Source organism: Equus quagga, chromosome 12 (assembly GCF_021613505.1).
Source record: "Equus quagga isolate Etosha38 chromosome 12, UCLA_HA_Equagga_1.0, whole genome shotgun sequence".
NCBI classification, from domain to species: Eukaryota; Metazoa; Chordata; class Mammalia; order Perissodactyla; family Equidae; genus Equus; species Equus quagga.
This window is the reverse complement of record NC_060278.1, coordinates 85,076,104-85,095,407: the sequence shown is the minus strand read 5'-3', so window position 1 is coordinate 85,095,407 and position 19,304 is coordinate 85,076,104. Positions and strand designations below refer to the sequence as shown.

Genomic DNA, 19,304 nt, shown 5'->3' with positions numbered 1-19,304 from the left:
AGGCAGCTCCAGGCAGGCCCTGCCTCTGCTGTAGCGCTGCTAACTGATCAAGACCCCATCTCCCAACCCCAACTGAGGTCACAAGCCTACTCGATGAGTCCTGGGCAGCTGCTAGCAATGACTGAGGCTGGCAGGATCCCTGCTCTGAGGATAGGGCAACCCGCAGGGGCTGGTGCTGGCGGGCTGGGACACTAGCAGGGGAGCCTTGTTTGGGGATATTGACCTAACAAATCCACACCAGGCAGCCTTCCCTTGGTGGAGACAAAGGGAAATTCCCCAGCTGGCCCCTGGACTATGGAAACCTCCCTATGGGGAAGTGAGCTTTGGCCAGCTGTCTGAAGGAGCTCATGGGAAGGCCAGGGTCAGGGCAGACGGATGGGCAGGGCTGAGGAAACCCCAGCTGGCCCTCAGCCCCCAGGGCTGGAAACAGAACTCTGGGGACTCAGAAAAGGGAAGGGAACAGCAGGAAGTGACCTGCAGGAGTGAGACTGAGCACAGCTGGCCCTCCCTTGCTGGGGAGGGGCTGGAAGCGTGGGGGAGGGCACTTACCGCTCCTGATGAGTGCTTTCCCCAGATGAAGCAATTCAATATGAAGCAGATGCCAAACACCACGCCAGGGTACAGCGTCGCCGTCTGGAAGCGAGAGACCAGGTTGGGAAGCTGTATCTAGGCAGCTCCCATCTGTCCCAGGGGGGCTCCCAGATCAGAGGTCTTCAACCCCTCCTTGTCCTTCAGGACTCAGCTCAAGGACCATCTCTTCCAGAGCTTTCCCAGCCCCCAGACTGGGCAAGCCTCCTGCTGTTCTCTGTCCTTTTATACCCCTGAACTGCCCCTTCCTTGCCCTCGGCTCAGTTTGTTAATTACGTATTGTTGTTACCTGGTCAATGTCTGCCCACCCCCCCAGACTGTAAGCTCCTAGGGAGGAGTGCGCCTTCTGTTCACTGATGTACTTCAAACACTTAGAACACAGTAGCTGCTCAATAAACATTTGCTGACTAGGAATGAATGAATAAAACTTGTATAAAACATAGATGTCTGGGCCTCGACCCAAACTGCTCAGAGTGGTGGTTAAGCTTTAATTGGCTCTCAGAAGTGCCTTCTTAGCGCAGTAGGCAGCACGTCAGTCTCATAATTGGCTCTCAGGGGCAGCAGGTACTGGCCTCTATATGCATCATCTCACATAGTCCTCTCTACAGGCCTAGAGGAGAAGGACTACCATTATCCCCTTTTAAAGAAGAGGACACTGAGGCCCAGCAATGTTAAACACACCCCCAACTCACAGAGTCAGTGAAGGGTGGAGCGGAGGTTAAACCCAGGCAGACTGAGTCCAGAGCTCAGGCTCCTGACTCCCTGCGGTGTATTCTATCCAATCAGAATCTTTTGGGCTGGGGCCCAGACGCGTGGAACCAAAGCCACAGACCTACAGTGGAGTCTCCTTCACCACGTGGCTGCCTGAGACCCCCTGCAATCTGGCACTCAACCTCTGCTGTCAGTTTCACCTTTGGCCCGTAGCCTCCCACATCCAATAACTGGCCACCATTCTGCACATCCCCGTCCCTGGGCCTTTACATGGGTACAGTAATCCCATCTCAGGTGTCCGCCTCCTGAGTGCTAACACTGTACCAAGGCCTTCCATGCAGGCTCTTGCTTGCTCTGTGAGGGGGCTCAGGGCTCCGGGCTCCCTGGGAGGCAGGGTTCACTCCTAGGAGTCCTCTGGTTTCTACAGTCTTTTCTGTTGCCAAGAACTATCCTCAACACCAGGAGGAGAGAGAAGGGCAGGAGCTGTCCTCAGTGAAGAGAAACAGGGGCACCAAAGTCTGAAAAACAGGCCAACGGTGATGTGGGCCCTGGCCCCTCCTGCCCTGACAGGCAGTTCCGCCTTTCTTCTGTTGGGCAGGGCCTGCGGATCAGGTTTTGACCTCAAACTTTGATACCTGGGCCTGGTGCCTAAATCCTGTTATTCTGAATCCCCTATTTCTTCTCTTGCTTGAGCCATCGGCCAACAGAGGCTAAAATCACCTAAATTCAATGCTCTCATTTTACGGACGCGGCATTCAGGCCCTCAGAGGTCCCACTGCCGTGTGGGTAAGAGCCCAATGCTCCTGGCCCTCGGGCGGGTGCTCTTCCTGCTCCATCGTGCTGCCACTCAGCCTCCGGGCTAAAATTCCCCCCAGGGCCTGCTCATGGTGCTCCTGAGGAGCCCAAGAAACAGCTTCTCAGCTCCCTGCCAACAGAGGGAGGAGGTATGAAGAGACTTACACAGAAGGCTCCTTTCTTCCACCGATGGCCTTTCAGAGTGCGGTATAGACGGCCGGCAGAAAATCCACCAAACACCCTGTGGGGAAACGGCAGGGATCCACAGTAAGGAGACCTGTTAGGTGGAGTGTGGGCAGCTTGTGCCAACCCCCGGGAGCCCACTCAGACACACCTACCCCATGAACATGAAGAGGAAGCAGGCCGTGGTCATGAGGGCTCCCCGGCTGGAGGGTGACAGCATCCCAAGCATGGCCACAACTGTGGAGGGAGGGAGAGAGGGAAGGAAAGAAAGAGTCAGGGGGGCTGATGGCCAGGCTGCCAGCCCATGTCGGCTGACAGGGCCCAAGGCAGAAGAGGCTCCCTTCTCCCTTGGCCCTCTAAACAGCATGCTCCCTCCCTCTCTACAGGACACCAGGTCTTAGCTGGGGTTCCGAGGGGTGTAGCAGCCACTGGACCTTGGCTGGCTGCATCCTAACTGCAGCTTCCAGCCCACAGAGTGCTTGCAACCAGCCAGGCACCAAGCTGAGAGCATTATGAATGCCAGCTCACTGAATCTGCCTTATCAACCCTGTGAGGAGGAGGTTAGTTTTCCCATTTCTCAGATGAGGAAACTGAGGCTCACAGAGCTTAAGTGACTTGTCCAAGGTCACAAAGCTTGGAGGCATGAAGCAAAGATACAAATTTAGGCAGATGAGTTTCTAGGAGATTAGGTCCTCAAAGTTCACATCATAAGAAAAAAAAATTGTAACTAAACTTACTGTGGTACGCATTTTGCAATATATACATATACCAAATCATCAAATTGTATACAAACTAAGACAAAGTGTTAAATGTCAGTAAAAAAAAATGGTTAAAATGGTAAAAAAAAATTTTATTTTGGCAGATTGACTTCAGAACTGTCTGTAACTACTACATATGAGATTTGGGGGGTTGTTTTCTTAGAAAAAGACCCGATTCCACTCTTAACCCTGGTACTGACTTGGGTGGATCATTTAAGGCCTAACTGTGAAAGGAGGCCGATCTCAGAGCACTGATGAGCGGCTTCACTGTGGACGTGGTGGGTGACCAACAGTGCTGGCAAGTTCCAAGGAGGACCGAATCACTAGGGCCTGGGGCTGAGAGGACTCAGCCCTCCCGCTGGGATGGACAGCTGTTTCGCCCAGAGATGCTGACACGCTCCCCCTTCTCTGGGGGAGGGAAGCCCACCCTTTTCTCAGATTCAGGCCTGTGCTGCTCTGGCGACAGGCCCCCACACCCAGCCCCACGAGGCCCACTCACAGATGACGATGAGGATCATACAGAAGAGCTGAATGCCTGAGCCCAGCAGGGAGCTGAGGATCATGGGGTACTGGGGGGGTCTGAAGACATCACCGTGCACAAGCTTCCACCCAGACTCTTCCATGGTGTCTTCCTGCAGCAAAGAGCCAGAGAGTGAGGCTGCTTCTTAGGCTCTGGAGGAGGCAGCTTCTGCAAGGACCACCCCCAAGGACCCATGCCCCCTAATTAGGGCTGAGGGTTCCTCAGGTATCACCCAGCCCACTCTGACATGGGAGTGTAAGTGACAGGAGAAAGTGCTTCCCAGAGAACTGTCACACGGGGAAAGGAGGAGGGTACAAACATGAGACTTAAAAGGGAAATCTCCTCCCTGAATTCCACAGACATCATGCCTAGAATAACATAACCATCAACACATTGAAAAGTTACCTTGACAGTTGTTGGGTGGTCAGATTTAGAAGTTTTTTTTTTTTTTTTTTTTTTTACTGATTATGAAAGTAATATGTGCTCTTGTGTCACAAAAAGAAAGCCAAAAAACTTTCTGGTACATGGCATGATACTCAAATGAACAAAAAGTAATAAATGTTTATCATGGAAAATGTTTTAAAAATCCTAAAAGACTGAACAACAAAAGACATCAAACTCATAAACACTCAAAGATTAAAACAAAACCCAGAAAGATACAGAAAATAAAAAAGTGACTTATACTCCCCTCACTTAACAATGCCACTATTTTGATATATTTCCTTTAATCTTTTTGTATGTATATGCACATATGTACATATAATTTTTAAACAATGGAATCGGGATCAGACTGTACTTACTGCGTACTTTCTTATTTTCAGTTGATGTTTGATTGTGAGCATTTCCTCATGCCAATAAATACTCTTTGCAATTACTATTTTAATGTCTGTCCAATTTTTTATTGTACAGCTATACCATAAAATAACTAATCCATTATTATCAGATATCACATTATCTTCAGTTTATCTAAATAATAAATAAAACTGCAATAAATGTTTCTAGACCAAGTCTTTTGTTTTTGATGCTTCCTCAGGAAAATTCTAGAAGAATTACCTGGTCAAAGCAAGTTAACTATTTTACAGTTCATGATATATACAGCCAATTAATCACTTTTCAGAAAACTATCAATTTTCGCTTGCATGCATGGCATGGAAAGGCACTTATCTCACATTAACCTCGCCAATAATTAGTACTATATGAAAAAATAAAAATCTGTGCTAATTTGAAGGTCCAAAATTGTCTTCTCATGATTGTTTGAATCTGCATTTGGGGGGTTATCCTTGAGGTAAAAACAGTCTTTCACATGTTTACTAGCCATATATAGTTCTCTGTCTATACATTTTTTGTTCATTATCACATTAGAGATTTTAGTTTGTTTTTTTAAAGAGATTTTATACCAATTCTTATGACTGTATCATATTTTTTCAAGTTTGTTGCAAATATTGTTTTGTCATTTCACTTTCCTGTTTTGTTTATGTATTTGGACAGGCAGAACAGTTTCTAAATTTTTAATGTCAAATTCATCAAATTTTCTGTGATTTTTCCCATCACTTTTATGCTTAGAAATTAGAAAGCCTGTCCCCATCATTTTGGGTCGGTAAATATTCTTTTCCATTTCAGTATTGAGGTTTACTCTATGAAAGATCACCCCCTGGGCCCCCCCACACACCCGGGTCTGGCAGGCCTGGAGCCTGCTGCTAGACTGCTCTCGCTCTCCAAGTCCATCCCTCCCCAGCCAAGACCTCGTACAATGTCATCCTCCTTGTTATAGTTGGCAATGTCCTTCCGGAGAGTCCGAATGATAATCATACTCAGGATGCCTGAAACAGACAGGGGTGCAGAGGAGGAAGAGTCATCAGCACTGCCAACCAAGTCTTCCGTGTTGCATGCCTGCCTGGGCTTGGGGTTTCACTGTGTGATGGCTGGCATGCATGGCTTTCTCCAGTGGGAAGTGGCTATGCAGCCACGTCAGGTCCTCTCAAGGGCATAGCTCCACCCTATCTACTCAGGGAGGGGCGCATGGAGGGTCACTCCCCTGGTTGGGGGAGAGCTGCTGGGATGGGTGCTTTTTATTCCAGGGAGAACAGCATCCCAGCTGCTCCATGGCCTGGTCCTACCAGCATCTCGAGCCTCACCTCCTCCCAGGCTCACCTCTCACTCCAGCTCTGGTTATTTCCTGCTTTTGTTATCAGTTCACAGTCTCATCTCTCTCTCGTCTCCAGGCCTATACCCAGACTATTCCCTTTGCTGGAATGCCCCAATCTGCCCTGACTCCTACACACGTTTCAAGACTCACCCCAGGCATCTTCGCCTCTCAACATCCCAAAGAGTTCAGAGGACCCCCACTTGTATTTCCACAGCACCCTTTCCCTCTCCAGGCAGCAAAGTGTAGAGCTTAAGACAATGAGTTGTATGACTTGAGCTAACTTAACATTTTCAGGCTTGGCTCATGGGACTTCAAGGATCAAGATGTTTATAAAGTGCTTACTAGCACAGCAGCTGGCCCCTTGGTAAATGTTTAATAAACAGTAGCTAGCATTATCTTTATTTCTCACATGGTATTGAAGCGATCGCTGTCATGCCACCTCTGCCCACTACCCTCCCACCTGCTCACCACCCTGTCACCATCCGGCTTCCTCACCAAGCGTGTCCTGCTGCAGGGCCATGGCCCTTGCTGGGTCAGTCTTCCCTTGGGTCTCTCTCCTCATTTAGAGAGGTCTTTTCTAAAGCAGGCCTCGCTCTTCCCTCAACAGCTGTGTATTTGGTCACCCCGTGTATGTGCTTCATAGCGCTTATCACTACCTGGAACTCAACTACTTCTCTGCTTTTCTGTTTCTCTCCCACCACCAGAATAGACTCTGTGAGGGCAGAGACTGGGTTGGATTTATGCAACACTGTATCCCCAGCATCTGGCATAGTGCCAGCACAGAATGAACAAGAACAAAATCTGGTTGAATGAATGTGTGCATGAAGAGATGTATCCATCTGCCCTTAGGGAGCTGTCCAGAGCAGAGGCTGAGTCTTGTTCACCTTTGTATACCTGATACCTAGCACTGAGCCCTGATGTCTGTTTTTGACCCACGCTTGGCCCCAAGAACACCCTAGAAGTCCCCCTCAGGTGACGTGATGCCTCAGCCTCTCATCCCTCACTGCCTTGTCCTCTCCACCCTCCAACCCACAGATCTCTCACCTGACAGGAAGAAGACAACGACGACAGAGTTAATGATAGAAAACCAGTGGATCTGCACATCACTCATAGTCAGGTAAGTGTCCCAGCGAGAGGCCCATTTGATGTCACTTTCCTGGCGGAGGGGCAGGAAGTACTTAGAGTCAGGCCTCCTGCTAGACAACTCCTGCCCAGACCAGACCCCTCCTCCCCTGCTGTGGGCCCCCGGCCCTTCTCACCTCCCAGTGTACAGAGTAGGTGAAGTACAGCTGATTCTCCTTGGTGGGGTCAATTTCCTGGGGCGAGGAGTTGGTACCCTCAGGTAGGGTGCATGAACTCTTCTCATCGGCTTTGAGGTCTGTGAGAGACAGAGACTCAGTCTGTTCCTGTGGGAGCCAGTGCTATTACCCAAGGGCTGTTCTTGGGGGTGCCTTCAGAGACTGCCTGAGGGGGCAGCAAGCTGCTTGGACCCAGAGTCTGAGTGGAGGCTGGGACAACAGCTGGCAACAATAGTTTTAAAATTATGCTGCCCAGAGCCCTGACCGCCCAAAGGGTCTTAGGGGTTGCAGAGAGGCAGATGTGGAGTGGGGGGCTGTCTGAATCCTTCACTTAGTCAATCAATCTTCCTTCACTCAATCCAAACATTCATGTACTGATTCAATCAGTCTCATTTAACACGAAAAACAACACTGACTCATTCTATGATATGTTTACTCATTCACCGAGTCCCCAGAGTCCTGGCACTTTACTAATTCAATCATTCACTTACTCATTTGTTCATCCTGTTATCTGTCTGTTCATTCAACCAACAAGTATCTTATAAACACCTGCTATGTGCCAGGTACTGAGCCAGAGAGAAAATGGTGAGAAAAGGAGACAGAGTCTCTAACTTCAAAGAGCCAGTGCAGGAGCAGATGATGTCAAAATAGTCACACATAATAAACCTACAGCTGTGCTCATGACACTCACAGGAGAGGCAGTATGCTGCTCTGAAAGTACAGGATCTATGAGACTTCTGCGGGTGATTTTGTTTGAAAACTATGTTCCACAGCTTAAAAAAAAACCCCAGAAACCCACCACCACTGTGGACAAAAGGCCAGGTTTGTTAAGTGGAAGCACATCCTGTGGTGAGCAGGGGCTGAGAGGTGAGGCAAAGCTGGACCAGGTCCTAGCAGGCCCCAAGGACTGGTGCTGGGCTCTCAAATTCCCACACCACTGCCGGACCCTGGGCCAATCTTAGCCTATGTCAATCCTTCACACAGAGAAAGAGACACATGAAGCTGGCTACCCGACAGCTCTTCTCTGTACCCCTGCCCCTTGTTCTCAACCCAGGGTGAGCTGGCAGGTTCTTATGAGAGGCCTAACCAAGCCCCAAGTTGCTGTTTGGTCTTGGCCAAGTCACCAACCGCTCTGAGCCTCTGGTGCCTCATCTATAATTACCACATACCTCTGGGGGTTGCCAGGAGGTGGTAAACTGGTAAGGTGCCAGGCCAGGACACAAGGGATGTCAGCACTCCCCTCACCTCCCACCTTCTTTGATGGGAATGCAGTGACCCCGCCTTAGCTGGGCCTATACGCCACACCAGGGCCTATCAGCTATTTCAGGAACCAATTGAGAGAAGACCCTGGGCGTGGTAGCCCAGGCCCATCCAGCCCTGCCCCTCTGGTCATACCTCCCCACTCACCCTCCAGCCTGATGCTCTGGGGAATCACCTCGAAGCGGACGACGCGGTATGTGTGCTCCTGGTCCTCTTCCAGGTCCTCTCGGTGGTAGTAAAGGATGAACGAGAGGTGGTTGTGCAGGTAGATCTAAAACAGAGCAAAAGAGAGAACAAAACAGCTAGTAGCCAAGAAACAACCAGAAAATCACTCAGGGAGACCACCCCAGGTATTGGGTCCCTCTCCTCACCCAGCAGGCCCAGCTGTACCAACCTTCCAAAAACACTGCTCTTGGAGCACTTGCCTGCTCAGAAACCCTGCAGGGCCCCCTGGGCCTTACTAGATAAAAGCCCAGATCCCTTAGCCTGGTATTCAAGGCCTCTATCCTCCGGCTGTCATCATCGTCTCAGACATATTAGTCTACCTGGTCTCCCCAAGCCTCTCCCTGCCCCATGAACAGTCCCCACACCACAACTCTGTTTACAGCACTCATTCCAACTAGAATGCCACCTCCGACTCCACTCAGCTCAGGCCTACCTATGCTCAAGGCCCCCTCCTCCACGACAACCCGAATGCACGAGCTCCCCTGGATGCCTCTGGCAGTGACAGCACAGCACTGCCACGGGCAGTGAAAGGCACTGGGACTGCAGATCCAGGGTCTCACACTGTCAGTTTTCTTTCCAATTAGGATAGAAGCCCTTTGAGGACAAAGCTCAAAGGCTCTTTTGAGGGCTATGCCTTAAAAGAAATGTTTTTGTCCTTTATTCCCTAAGTAACACACATTCAGTTTAGAAAATTAGAAAGCTAAGTACTGTTACAATCATCGCCATGCGTTAGGCTATTTCTCAGAGGCTGTGCTAGGAAGTGCTTGCACAGATTATCTGATTTTCTCTGCCTAACAACCCCAAAGGGTGGGTATGGCTATTTCACACATTCTACAGATAAGGAAACAAAGGCTTAGAGAGGTGAAATAGGTAGGCTCAAGGTCTCTCAACAACTAGTAAGTGGTGGAGACAGGACTTGCAACCCAGGGAGGCTGCAGGCTCTTGACCACTGCCCTCTCCTACATACTGATGAAATTCCAGATTCTTTGTTTTTTGGGGTTTTTTTTGTGGAAGATTAGCCCTGAGCTAACATCTGCCGCCAATCCTCCTCTTTTTGCTGAGGAAGGCTGGCCCTGAGCTAACATCCGTGCCCATCTTCCTCTACTTTATATGTGGGACACCTACCACAGCATGGCTTGACAAGTGCTGCCATGTCTGGCCCTAGGATCCGAACCGGGGAACCCCGGGCCGCCGAAGCGGAACGTGTGAACTTAACCACTGCGCTACTGGGCCAGCCTCTGTTTTTTGGTTTTAATCTTATCAGTGTGGACTCTGAGTTTTCAGGGACTGTGCCCTCCACCTCCTGTGTAATATCTACCAGAGCACGCAGACTTCTGACAGACCATGCCCAGCGGCACTGGGAGGAACCCGCCTCGGCCACCCTCAGCTTTTCTGTTACAATCCTAGAGCTAAATACTTCTCCCTCCTCTGTGGCCCCAAGTGCTAGTGACTTTGGGGTGTGGCTCCTCAGCCCTTGGAGCACACTGTGACACTCTACCTTGTTGACGTCTGTGAAGCCGAGCCGGTAGCCGTGTTCAAACTGCACATCTTTTTCTTTCTTCTTGTCATCGCCGTCGCGGTTGGAGTAGAGCTCCAGCCGGGTGGCCACAGGCAGGTTGTCAGCAATGCTGGAAACCCAAGGCCCCGCTCAGTCCCTCTGGACTGCCTCTCCCATAGTGCCCTCCCCTACAGGAACTTGAGGCCGGCAGGCAGCAGAGGTCAACTTACAGGTGGACATAGTAGTCCTCTGAGATCCGCTCAGCCACAAGCCGGCTCTCTTCCACGCTCAGGGTCATTGGCTTGTTAGACTTGCCGCACAGAACCTCACACTTCTTTTCGCTGTTCATGAGAACCTGGAAAGGGGTGTTGACAATCCGGTCCCCTCTCAGCACCTCTCCTGCCATAAGAGAGACAGATGGAGCTCAGAGCTTCAGCTCTGAGGTTGCTGAGGTCAGCAGAGCCAGGGAGACACACGGCTGACTGGCAGGGCCTTCAGCAGCTCCGCAGCCTGGCACTCAATGCTCTACCCCATCTGCTCATGCCCAGCTTGCCCGTCTGACTCCCACATGTCCCCTCTCCTCCCGCTTTGTGCTCTAGCACTACCAGACTCTTCAGAGCAAACATGCAATGGCACTCCATGCCTCTGGGCCTCATGTTGTTTCCTCTGCCTGGAGTGCCATTCCCTGCCCCATGTTCCTGGGAACCCCTTCTCACCCTTCAAACTCAGCTTCTATTTCACTCTCTGGGAACTCCTTCCTGACACCCTCGGGACTGAGCTCGTCACTCCCTCCTCTGATTTCCTTCCGTACAGAGGCAGCATCATACAGTGGTGAAGAGACAGGGCCACCTACTACTAAACTTGGGCTCTGCCACTCACTAGCTTAGCAGTCTTGCTAAGTCACTTAACCTCAATGAGCCTCAATTTCCTCATCTGTAAAGTGGGGATAATCGTAGTCCCATCTCACAGGGTTACAGTGAGAAATAAAATACCAGGCACAGAGTAGACAGGCAACAAATTGTATTTTTATCATTAGCATCACTTCAGCACCTTTCCATATGTCAATGATATGACTTTGCACAATGTGACCATTTATTACGTTTCTGCCTCCCCGACCAGACTGTGAGCTCGTTATGGGCAGACAATGTTCCCTATTTATCTGTCTTCAGATCCCGGTTCAGGCAGGGAGGGAGTGGGGTAAAACCCAACACCTGAGATTTTTAGTCAAAACATGTTTTTACTTAAAGAACTGGCACACCCCTTGCATGCCTATCGCCTCAGAGTAACCTTCAGTCAGACGTCACGCTAGCAGGCACTAAACAGTTAGGGACTGCCGACTAAAACCAACAGTGCTTTCATTCTGAGCTGTTCTAACAATTCTACCGGGATGATGTGAAACTGGGGCAAGCTGAAGGAAACGGACCAAAGTCAACAGGCAAGACTAACGCCTGCACATGCACTTGGTCTCACACCTGCCTGCCTGCCAGGGTGGACCCGCTTGATGTGACGCTCTCTGCCTGGCTGGTTGTTCGTTGGTTCATTCATTCATTCCTGAACATGTACTGGGTATTGGTTATATGCTGGGCCCTGAAGACAGAATGTTGAACAGACATACTCATGGAGCTTATGGTCTAGTGGGAAGATGGACTTAGATCAAATAATCAGGATAATGAGAATACACCATATAATGAGAGGAACCTGCTCTAGACATGGGGGAGTAGGTCTAGGAAAGTTTCTCTGAGGAAATGATTTTCAAAGTGAGCTGTAAAGGAAGAGAGGTATTAAGTAGGTAGAGAGAGAGGAAGGATATTCTAGACAGAAGGAACAGTATACGCAAAGGCCCCATGAAGTGGGAAAAGCAAGGCAAACTTGAGAGGTCTGTGTGGTTGCAATGCGGAGAGCAGCGGGGAGAGTGACTGGAGGTGAGCTGGAGAGATGGGCTGGAGCTGCACCTCAGGGGGCCTGTGGGCCACACTGGAAGTTTGATCTTTATCCAGACAGCAACAAGAGCAACGAAGGGTTTCTAACAGGGATGGAGGAAGACAGCATCTGATTCTGATTACAGAAAGATCACTCCGGCTGTTTTGCAAAGACAGAAGATGCAAGGACTGGTTGCGGGTGATGGCAGTCAGTCACGTAAGTGACCGATGACGGAGGCTGGATTAGAGGGTGTGGTGGGGGGAACAAGTACACAGATTCAGGAACGACTGAGGACTGGCATCTAGGGGACCTGGTGCTGACTGACATGAGCGACGAGTGAGGAGTAGTGCATGTATCAGGAAAACTGAGGTTTCTACACCCAGGTTCCAGGTGAAAACAGGAAGAAAAGCAAATTTAGACTGAAGACAGTTTTTCAGTTTGGATATGTCAAGCAGGCAGTTAGAGATCCAAGTTTCAGGCTGAGAGGAGAGGTCAGGGTTGTAGGAGGAAGCCGAGTTGTTGGTACACAGATGGTTAAGTGGCAGGGCCACAAGCTACACCAGTGTAGGGAGTACCAGTCAACTGTGCAAGGTAGCAATCCTGCCAAGTGTGGATGAGGCCACCTGGGAGGGGAGGGGGAACAGGGGCTTGGATGAAGGCCTCAACCCTCTTCCCCCTGTTTTAGAAGCCTAGTAATGCAGGTGAGTCTGCAAAATCCAGGGATGGACTGGCTGGTGGAGAGCAAGGACACCAAGGGGATACCTGCATGGTCCACTGGTGAAATGATTCGGGTCATCCTCTGCCATTTCACAGACAACTCTGAGAGCCAGACAGGGATAGTGACTTGCCCATGATCATACGAGAGGACTGTGGCAGTGCTAAACTCCAGGCTCTTCCCTCTACACCATGCCCTACTGCCCACTTCCTTTCAGATCACTGAGGAGCTCACCTGAGGAAAGGAAGAACTTACAGAGAAGAACAGGGCTGCAGACCAAGTAAGGCAAACATCACCTCTTGATATTTAGAAATTAAATTTAAACCAAGAAAGAGGACATACTGGTCTGGAACGGCTCATTTCTAATATGGAAGTATTCCTCTTAACTTTTTTTTTTTTTCCTGAGGAATATTAGCCCTGAGCTAACATCTGCCACCAATCCTCCTCTTTTTGCTGAGGAAGACTGGCCCTGAGCTAACATCGGTGCCCATCTTCCTCTACTTTGCATGTGGGATGCCTGCCACAGTATGGCTTGCCAAGCAGTGCCATGTCCACACCCGAGATCCGAACTGGCAAACCCTGGGCCGCTGAGAAGCGGAATGTGTGAACTTAACCACTGCGCCACCGGGCTGGCCACTCCTCTTAACTTCTTAAAGCTGGGAGCAGATAGGCAGCCAGACTAAATGAGCAACAAACTCTGAATGTGGACCCTCTAAGGGAGTCTGATGTGCTCCAGTACATCTGCCACAGATGCTCCAACATATACAACACGATATGAATCTCCGTATGATTTTCATGAGCACAGCCCCCAGACAGCCCGAATGAATCTTTCTAGAGAAGGCAGCCTGTACAACAGAAAGAATTCTATCTTTAGAGTTAAAAAATCTGGGTTAACATCTCAATCTCTCCACCTATTGGCCATGTGACCTTGAGCAAGTCTTTGAAACCCCTGAAGCTGCTGTTCTCTCTCTATGAATTGGGGGCAATCATACTTGGCTCTGCAGAGTTACTATAAGAATCAAATAAAGTAGAGTGCAGAGCGTGGTGCTTAAGGGTCTGGACTCTGAAGCAAGGGTGCCTGAGTGCTGCCACTTACTAGGGGAGGGGCCTGGAGCAAGTGACTTTACCTCCTTGTGCCTCACTTCCCTTATCTATGACAAGGGATAGTAAGTAGCTACCTTATAGGGCTAGTGTGAGAATTAACTGAGTTAGAGCACAGAAGTGCTTAGAACAGTGCCCGGCTCATGGGGAGAGCGCTCTAAGTATTAACAGTGATGATGATGATAATGTAGAGTTCAAGGCTTGCAATCCAACAGGCATTCAATCAAGGATGTTTCTGCTCCACTCAATAAGACACTAACATTTACTGAATGCCTACTGTGTATCAAGTACGGGGTCAGAAGCGGCGGACAGAGAGGAACGTTAAGACATGATCCCTCCGCTCAAAGACTCCCTAGGCCAGGAAGGGAGGTACTACACAAAGGCAAAATGAGATACAATATGGCTAGCTAACTTCTGTACACAGACGTTTCCATTTCTATGAGGCAGGAACATTCCCCAGTTTCATGAAAGATGTGGCAGAGACTCAGAGAGGTTAAGGTCACCCAGTATCAGACTGAGGCGTGCCCAAATGCTGGGCCTTGGGCTGCCAGTGAATCCACACCAGCTCAGAGGGGAAAGGAGGAGCTGCTGCAAGGGGCCCGGTATCAGGAGGCCTGGAGGACCAAGCTGGTCAGGCTTCCCAGGCAGAGGCAAGGTGATTGGAGCACAGTGTGGTGTGGAGAGAGAAAAGGGTAGGTGGCAGGCAGGAGGAGCAGCCCAGACAGTCAGTGGAAGTCAATCCAGGCCCTGAGACGAATCTCTGTGCAACACTACAAGGCAAGACCTAGGGAGAGATGGTGCTGTCCACTTTTGGTTAAGCTGGCTCCAAGGCCTGCCTCCAGCTGGTCTGGGACACTCGATACCTGGCAGTAGATATACTTGTCTGCTAGAGGTTCTGGAAAAAATCTGAACCCTGGGTAGCCCTGACAGAAGGCAACCCTTTCAGGAGCCTGCTCAAGAACCAGTTCTCTCCCTTCTCCTTCCTAAGCTATAAGAGAAGAGGAAAGTCTTGCATCTTTCTACGTTTTTACCTCCAGGACTAACACTGAGATAGGCAAGAATAAGTACTAATAATTGCAACCTAAATAAAGGCCTCCTAATGTCTTTTACTTTAAGCCTGAAATTCTACCAAATGGAAAATTATTGAATTGGAATAAAAAGGCTGCTATTTACAGGACACACATGCCAGACATCATGCTCAGTGCTTCACACATTATTTGAGGCGAGTCTTGCACAGCTTAGCAAGAACCATGGTAATGTCTCTGATTCCTTTAGGGCCAGAGGTAATCACTCACTCTTAATTAAAAGCAGAGCAGGGTACAGAAACCATGAGAGACAAAAAGGGATATCCAGAAATCAAGGGAGAGCCGACTGAGCAGTGGCCAAGGGCTCCACCTCTCAGGCCTGACTATGCAGATTCCAAGCCCAGCTTAGCCATTAACAGTATAACCAGAGGCAAGTCACTTAACCTGTAAAAATGGGAATAAAAACAGCAACTAGGTCCTTAGGGCTATTATGAGAAGTGAGCTGTATGTATGTATGTAAACTCTGTAGAGTGGGGTCCAGCACAGTGCCATGTGAGGGTTAACTGCTATGATCATTATGAAAAGACCTGGGTTTCCCTTCGGAACAGGCTGACAGTAGTGTGAGACAAGAACTTACCCAGGTTCTCTGCCTTGTAGGTTATTGTGCTGGGCTGGCAGAAGGGCAGTGAGTAGTATTCATAAGGTAGCTGGGTTCGAGAGCTGGTGAGCTTCACAGCCTAGTGGGAGAAGAGAGGCTGTTATTCCTCAATCCAGGAACCAAGATGAGTGTTTCAAAAATCCTCCTTGGTACCCACACATCTTTGGTACACTCGGTAATATTATCTGACAGGCAAACCAAGGGCAGCAGATCCGACTGTACTATACCACACACTACACTGCCTACAATTCTGAATTTCATATTTCATTTTTAGATCACATTATGGATTTTGTTTAAAATGACAACCAAATTCAATATATATTGAGAGTCTTCAACATGCCAATATCCTATAATTTCACTTCTGGGCATCTTTCTTAAGGAAATAACTCCAAATGAGGAAAAAACAATAGGAACAGAGCTTCACTCCTTATTCACACCCACACTGGTCTGCCTCCAATTCCACTTCCAGCTCCTCTGTTGCACTCCCTCCCGCTCAGGCTTTGAACCTGCGGTTCTCTACTCAACTATGCATATCTGGCTCCTTCTCACATTTAGGTCTCAGCTTACATCCTTTCACCTGGAATTCCTCCTCTAATCACCTTCCTTCATTGTTCTCTATTTCCACACTCATAGTTTCCTTTATAGCATATCTGATAAATGGTAATTATTTTGTTTACCTGTTGCTTTTTTTAACCAGTGCCCCCCATGAGAATTTAAGATTTAAGTACCATGAGGGCAAGGACCATGTGTGTCTCTCACCTCTCTAACCCCAGTGCCTACAGAGTTAGGCACACAGTTGGTGCTCATTAAATATTTGCTGAATGACAGGAGAGAGGAAAAGTGGAAAAACAACTAAAAGCCCCCAAAATGGGAAACTAGTCAAGAAACCATAATATTTTCAATCAATTAAATATTATGCAAACGCTAAAAATGAAGTTTAAGAAGAACATGAGGGAGAATGTTTAGGAAATGATGTGAGTGCACAGAATATAGCTCTGGAATTGGTGACAGAGACAACACCCCCAGCACGGATAAAATAGAACCAATCCAAATGTTGTAAAAAATAAATCTTAATCTAAATGCAACCAAAATTATCGCTGCTATTTAGGAACTATTGACCATTCCTTATACACCATCTAAAAGTCTAAAGAGTTTTTAGAACCCAGGTCCACAATCCTTATTTAAAACTCTTGCTTTGGAATTAGGAGTTTTTTGGATTTTCAAAGGGCAATGTGGTATATAATAAATCATAGGCTTCATAACACCTCCCAGCTGGGTCTGGAGCAGTACCCCATATTCAATAACTATTTGTGCAAAGAAATGCAAAAATACTCATAGTAAGTAGGAGAAATAAAGTCAATAAACAGTTCACGTCCAGTCTTGCCTACGATCAGTTTAGAAACACTGGATTTCAGAGCTTTTTAGTTGTCTGATTGAGGGACTGAGGATCACTATTAAGCATTTCATGAGTCGCTTGAGGCAAGATGGCCAAAAAGTTACTGTCTGTTGTAACAGTCTGCTATTTTGTGTTTCTTGGCATTCTCTCTTTCTGGACAATCAGAAAGAATCCACAGTACACAGACTGAGTCCCACCTGTATGTTCCCTCCTACCCTCTTTCTTCCTACCCATTGTGAGAGGTGTCCACTCTCACATCCCCAAGCGTGACAGGACAGAAGCCACAGTCACCCTGTTCTTCCTATGCCACAATCTTTGCTCTGGAGGGGGCTTTAGGCAGAGACATCGGGAAGAAGGGTTTTGAAGTGATAAGAGATGGGGCTCTGAACTAACCCTCTATCTTCCTCACCACGTGACCTTGGGCAAGTTAGTTCCTTTATCTGTAAAATGCACAGTAAATCTGTAAAACATACAGTTTTACGGATTTGCCTCAAGAGGTTGGCATCCTGAACTCGGCCATGCATAATGCCTGACATGTAAATAACCCTCAATAAATGTTACTTTAATTATTGTTCCTGAAAGTTACAAGTCTGACTTCCAAGGAAGAGAGATGCTCACAATAATGCAACACATGTAACGTTGCATTTACTTGTTATTACATAGTTCTAAATGCACTCTCTAATAGTCATTCATCAGACATATTTATCCGCCCTGCCAGGCTATGTACTAGAAGCTGGTGACACAGCAGTGATGGAGACAAATAAGATTCCAGCTCTTTTAGAACTTGATTCATGGCAGTTCTCAGTTTTCCATAAATGTATTATTTATATTTTTAACCTCTAAACTGGTTAACTCCCCCTGGGTAATCAGAAGTTGCTTGTATCTGATGCCCCAAATAAATATGACATGTAGCAATTTGTAATCTTGCTAATACAGTTATGCACCACATAATGACATTTTGGTCAATGACAGACCACATATATGACTGTGGTCCCATAAGATTAGTACCATATAACCTAGGTGTGTAATAGGCTCTACCATCTAGATTTGTTGTGTAAGTACACTTTATGATGTTTGCACAACGACAAAACTGCCTAACGACACGTTTCTCAGAATGTATTCCCGTTGTTAAGTGATGCGTGGCTGTACCTAAAACGTGGTGGCAAACAAAAGGGCACGTACATGACAGCACGTCCTGTGGACAGCCTTTTATGACTTTCTTGTATTCTGCTTCTCCTTTTGAAAACTGTGATGCCCAGGACAGGATAAAAACTTTATTTTCATGCAATCTCTCGGCTTTGCTTTTGCACAGACCAGTAAAGACATGGCTCACATCAACATGGCAATGAAGCAAGAAATGCACGTTTATTTTAGGAGAATTTATTTTTCTAACTTTCTAAGTTTTGCTAGCCCTTTACACAGAATCACCAAGGATCTGAAGGACTTCTTAAAAATTTCAACAATACATTATTTTGCCTATGGGGGACCAAGATGGTAGTCAAGAAGTTGGGGATTTATGGAGTTGTAAGAATGCCAAGTACCCTATACTGTAAGCACAGAACAGAAAAAAAGTAGACTAAGAAAAATATACCCAAGTATTAAGAGTGGTTATATTTGGGTGATGGTAAAGGAGAGTCCCTTAGCCAGGAGCCCTTGTACAAGGTCATGTCCCTTCCTTGGAGGCAGTCCGTATCCTGCGACTGGTTCATGGAGGATGTAGAGAGCCGGTCCCCTTGCCTCAATCTGGAACAACTCTCAAGGGCCAGCCAGTCCAGTTCCAGAGCTTCCCACGGGCCTCTGAGGTACCACAGCTCGACGTCTCCCTCTGCCCAGTCCTGCTTCCCTCCCTCGCTCCCACGTGCTGACCCTGAGATCCACCCCAATAAACCTCCTGCACCAAATCTCCACCCATGAGTTTGTTTCCTGGAAAACAAGATCCAAGAAGATCCACCACCAAGCCCCAGCCCTGCGTAGGGCTCTGAGAATGGCACCAAGAGCCCATCATTGTGGAGATATTAATCAAGGCACCACCCTGCTCACTGCCCCTCATCAACCATATTTTACGTGACTCCTCCCCCACCCCTGCCATGGTTCACTCACCCACAGGTGGGCATCTAGCTCGAAAAGGTGAGGTGGCCCAGATGGACAGCTTCTCTCTGGACTCTGATTTAGGGCAATGCTTCCCAAACCCTAATCATTCACTTGCCCTATCTACTTACCACTTATTTTGCTATTAATTTACATGTGACTCATTTTTAGCTAAATACATTTCAGAAGCAGACATTATAGCACTATTAAAAAGGGAAAATCAATAATGACAGCCATGAAATCATGAGTTGAAGTACTAGCTATATTTCCCAATATACGTTAAAAAGAGAATAGCTATTAAAATGTATTTGTCAACCACTTAAAATCTTCTCATATATCACCACTCAGATACGCAGTAAACAGTTTGGAAATACTGAACTGGAGAATCCAGCCAGGGGCAGAAGCTAAAATTGAAAAAA

The 19,304-nt window shown here is 48.0% G+C and overlaps 1 protein-coding gene across 2 annotated transcripts in view; it reads right to left on the bottom strand.

The window, feature by feature from the left end:
- The window catches only part of TM9SF4 (transmembrane 9 superfamily member 4), a 52,851-nt gene that overhangs the window by 8,629 nt on the left and 24,918 nt on the right, over positions 1-19,304 (bottom strand). The window contains exons 3-13 of one of the 2 annotated variants that reach the window (XM_046678793.1): positions 15,381-15,480; positions 10,213-10,381; positions 9,983-10,112; positions 8,407-8,530; positions 6,961-7,079; positions 6,746-6,857; positions 5,305-5,375; positions 3,535-3,667; positions 2,433-2,514; positions 2,260-2,335; positions 550-633 (exon numbers count right to left, since the gene is read on the bottom strand). In XM_046678793.1, coding sequence (XP_046534749.1) covers positions 550-633; positions 2,260-2,335; positions 2,433-2,514; positions 3,535-3,667; positions 5,305-5,375; positions 6,746-6,857; positions 6,961-7,079; positions 8,407-8,530; positions 9,983-10,112; positions 10,213-10,381; positions 15,381-15,480 — 1,200 coding nt within the window. Of the gene's footprint in view, positions 1-549; positions 634-2,259; positions 2,336-2,432; positions 2,515-3,534; positions 3,668-5,304; positions 5,376-6,745; positions 6,858-6,960; positions 7,080-8,406; positions 8,531-9,982; positions 10,113-10,212; positions 10,382-15,380; positions 15,481-19,304 lie in introns of those variants that run through there. The other variant, XM_046678794.1, reaches the window with a different exon arrangement.